Here is a 4,386-nt window from a genome sequence, read left to right as displayed (position 1 = left end):
TCATGCTACAGCAACATATCTTACTGACTATAAAAGGAAAAAAAAAAAAGTTTGGACAATTGGTAATAAAACAGGGTTATGTTAGCTAGCACATGTGTTCTAACCTAACCCTGTTATATATATGCTTTAATTAATGCAGCAGCCTCCGGTGTTCTGACAGTTACAGGTTTAGAATCTGGTCATGTGACTACAACCATGAGACATTTATGTCAACTGTTCATTAATGCTGGATTTTTATTTATTTATTTATTGATGTATATAGAGGAAAGGGTTAAGAAGCTTAAAAGTTGAGGTGAGCAGTAAATGAAAAAGGGTTAAACACACAGTATCGCTCTCAAACTGCTCCTCTTCCTGGAGTGAAGCACAGCCTGATAACCCTTCCTCTTCTTCCTGCTCTTAAACGCAGCACCTCCTCTCAGATCTGCACTTTGAATATGGGTGTAACCAACATGTGGTGACGTGTAAGAGCTGACAGGCTCCATTCACTGCAGAAACATGTTGTTGAGATCAAAGATCAGTTTCAGTTTTGAGGAAGAGAAACTCACACAGTCACTGACACTGAGAGGAGAAATGGCACAGAAAGGAGTTCAACTGGACCGAGAAACCTTCTCTTGTTCCATCTGTTTGGATCTACTGAAGGATCCGGTGACTACAACCTGTGGACACAGCTACTGCATGAACTGTATTAAAAGTTTCTGGGATGACGAGGACAGGAAGGGAATCCACAGTTGCCCTCAGTGCAGGAAGACTTTCACACCGAGGCCTGTCCTGGAGAAAAACACCATGTTGGCAGCTTTAGTGGAGCAGCTGAAGAAGACTGGACTCCAAGCTGCTCCAGCTTATCACTGCTATGCTGGACCTGAAGATGTGGCCTGTGATGTCTGCACTGGGAGGAAGCTGAAAGCTATCAAGTCCTGTTTATTTTGTGTGATCTCCTACTGTGAGAAACACATTCAGCTTCATTTAGAATCTCCTGCCTTTGAGAAACACAAGCTGGTGGCCCCCTCCAAGAAGCTCCAGGAGAACATCTGCTCTCATCATGATGAGGTGATGAAGATTTTCTGTCGTACTGATCAGCAGAGTATCTGTTATCTCTGCACAGTGGATGAACATAAAGGCCATGAAACAGTCCCAGCTGCAGCAGAAAGGACTGAGAAGCAGAAGGAGCTCGAGGTGAGACGACTAAACATCCAGCAGAGAATCCAGGAGCGAGAGAAAGATGTGAAGCTGCTTCAACAGGAGGTGGAGGCCATCAATGGCTCTGCTGATAAAGCAGTGGAGGACAGTGAGAAGATGTTCACTGAGCTGATCCGTCTCATCCAGAAAAGAAGCTCTGATGTGAAGCAGCAGGTCAGATCCCAGCAGGAAACTGAAGTGAGTCGAGTCAAAGAGCTTCGGGAGAAGCTGGAGCAGGAGATCGCTGAGCTGAAGAGGAAAGACGGCGAGCTGGAGCAGCTCTCACACACAGAGGATCACAACCAGTTTCTACACAACTACCCCTCACTGTCAGCACTCAGTGAGTCTACACACTCATCCAGCATCAATATTCGTCCTCTGAGCTACTTTGAGGATGTGACAGCAGCTGTGTCAGAGACCAGAGATAAACTACAGGACATTCTGAGAGAGGAATGGACAAACATCTCACTGACAGTCACTGAAGTGGATGTTTTACTGTCACCACCAGAGCCAAAGACCAGAGCTGAATTCTTAAAATATTCACGTGAAATCACACTGGATCCAAACACAGCAAACAGATATCTGTTATTATCTGAGGGAAACAGAAAAGTAACAAGAATGAAACAACAGCAGTCTTATTCTGATCATCCAGACAGATTCACTGGATGTTATCAGTGTTATCAGGTCCTGAGTAGAGAGAGTCTGACTGGACGTTGTTACTGGGAGGTGGAGTGGAGAGGGAGAGGAGTTTATGTAGCAGTCACATACAAGAATATCAGCAGAGCAGGGAGCGTCGATGAATGTGGATTTGGATACAATGACAAATCTTGGGTATTACATTGTGACACAAACAGTTTTCAATTTTGGCACAACAAAGTCCAAACTGTCCTCTCAGGTCCTCGGTCCTCCAGAGTAGGAGTGTACCTGGATCACAGAGCAGGTATTCTGTCTTTCTACAGCGTCTCTGAAACCATGACTCTCCTCCACAGAGTCCAGACCACATTCACTCAGCCGCTCTATGCTGGACTTTGGTTAAATGGAGAAATCAGATACTGGTTTTGGGATTATGGAGCCACTGCAGAGTTGATTAAAGTCAAATAGAGAAGACAGGTTCATGTTGATCCCTGACCATTATATGTACTTGTGTAGTTTCTAAATGAGGCTTTACATTTTAGAAGCTGAGAAGTTCAGTGGTCCATTGATGTGTGAAAATAATATTGCACTGATTCAAACTGTACTTACATTTATATACCTTACATCAATATAAATCTGAATTTGTTCTTATGGCTGATAATCATGTGAGTTTAAATGATACTACTCTTCATATTCAGCATGTTTGAAATCTTTCATCAGTCTGGTTAGTGGTTTTATTCTGTAGTTGCTGTAGTGGGTTGTCAAATGCAAAAATATATTGGAGCTGCAGTGATTCATCAGTTAGTCAATGATTAGAGAATTGATTGTTTTATAATTATTTTAGTCACATTTAAAGCTGGTTCAAGTTTCTGAAATGTGAAGATTGTTGATTTTCTTGATCATATATGACTGTAAACTTAATGTTTTTGAGGTTTGAACTTTTAAAATGTAATAAAAAATTGAGTCCTTGAAGTTTTTTGATTTCATATTATTATTATTATTATTATTATTATTATTATTATTATTATTATTATTATTATTATTATTATTATTATTTTTATTATATCTAGAGTGATGACATTTAATGTAGTTTTTCAGATGAAAAGTTTGATCACATTCGATCATTTATATATTTAAATCTAAATCTAAATGATACAGACCTGTATATTGAACATGAACATGAACAGGAACATGCAAAAACCAAGACGTGAGGAAACCATAACAGGAGCATGAGGAAGAACCTGAACAGGAGCCTGAAAACTGAAACCTGAAGAGACATGAAAATCCACGGACATGGGGCAAGATAAACAGACGACCCAACTCTGAACAAAGGGAGTCCGAGGACCTAAATACACAGAAGGGTAAGGAGGAAGTGGAAACACCTGGGGAACACAGCTGACACAAATGAAGATGATGCCACAGTGGAAGCAAAAGTAAACACACTGAATATGGAACACGAGACTGTCAAAATAAAACAGGAAACATAATGACACGACTGTGAGACACATGACAGAGGCTGTGTCCAAATTCAGGGGTAGCATGCTTCGAAAGACCCGACCTACCTGGTCCACATAGGGTGGGTTCTTTCAAAGGCTGAGTAGGCCGGAAGTGAGCGGCTGTGAATTTGGACAGCCTTCTAGCCTTTGCTCAAGTCTGCCTTTACTTCCACGTTTTTCCGGTTGCTAGCGCCACAGCGCAAAAACTTTAAAATGGACCCAGAAATGTTGATCATTTTCTCCTCTCATTTTAAGAAATTGAGCCGTTTGGTCTTTATTCCCTAAAACAGATCACCAAAAGGTTAATTCGAAAAAATCTAAATTAGCTGTATGTAAGCGGTAATACACGAAAAACTGCGGGACCCACTATACAAGCTAGATTATTTTAATCTAATCCTTAATGACAGGCTGTGTCATTAAACCTTCCTTCCTCTTCCACTTATCCTTATCACAGGATAAGGATATCCTGAGGTTATCACAGGAGGGTGGAGCTTCTCCCAGCTATTATAGGGCGAGAGGTGGGATACACCCTGGACAGGTTACCAGACTGTCACAGGACTAACACAGAGACACAGACAACCATTCACACTCACATTCAAACCTATAAACATTTTAGAGTCACCAGTTAACCTAACCCCACTGACTGCATGTGTTTAGACAGTGGGAGGCTGGAGAACCCACCCAGACACTGGGAGAACATGCTCCACACAGAAAGACTGAACCAGTAAAACACTTAAAAAAAATTTTTTTAATTATTTGGTGAAAAATAATTTTTGTTTTTGCAGCAACCTTCATTATCTGCTCATTTAGTCAGCTGGTTGTTCTTGCTCTTGTACAATCACTCTGTCCTCCTCTACTTCTTTGCACTGACAATCACACACAAACACATTGTATTCAACTACAAGATAACATAATAATACAAACTGATCATAAATATTATAAGAGCAGGTTTGAGATCCATATTTGGTATCAGTATATCAAACTGTTGGTTATATGAAATCATCATCAATGACTATGGGCAAAACAGAAGCTATACTCCCTTTATAATATACATGTCCGGTCTTGTTTATTTTTCTCTCCC

At 40.7% G+C, this 4,386-nt stretch overlaps 1 protein-coding gene across 1 annotated transcript; it reads left to right on the top strand.

The window, feature by feature from the left end:
• The first annotated feature begins 501 nt into the window (after positions 1 to 501).
• On the top strand, positions 502 to 2,773 carry LOC120439413 (tripartite motif-containing protein 16-like). The gene has a single exon (XM_039610369.1). The coding sequence runs from the start codon at positions 571 to 573 to the stop codon at positions 2,275 to 2,277; it is 1,707 nt and encodes a 568-aa protein (XP_039466303.1). The 5' UTR covers positions 502 to 570; the 3' UTR covers positions 2,278 to 2,773.
• Positions 2,774 to 4,386: the final 1,613 nt, after the last annotated feature.

This window comes from Oreochromis aureus, linkage group 3 (assembly GCF_013358895.1).
Source record: "Oreochromis aureus strain Israel breed Guangdong linkage group 3, ZZ_aureus, whole genome shotgun sequence".
NCBI classification, from domain to species: Eukaryota; Metazoa; Chordata; class Actinopteri; order Cichliformes; family Cichlidae; genus Oreochromis; species Oreochromis aureus.
Note: the sequence above shows the minus strand (reverse complement) of the source record. Positions and strands in the feature narration are given on the sequence as shown.

Coding starts and splice junctions, on each gene's coding strand:
- LOC120439413 (XM_039610369.1), top strand. CDS start 571: ATGGCACAGAAAGGAGTTCAACTGGACCGAGAAACCTTCTCTTGTTCC.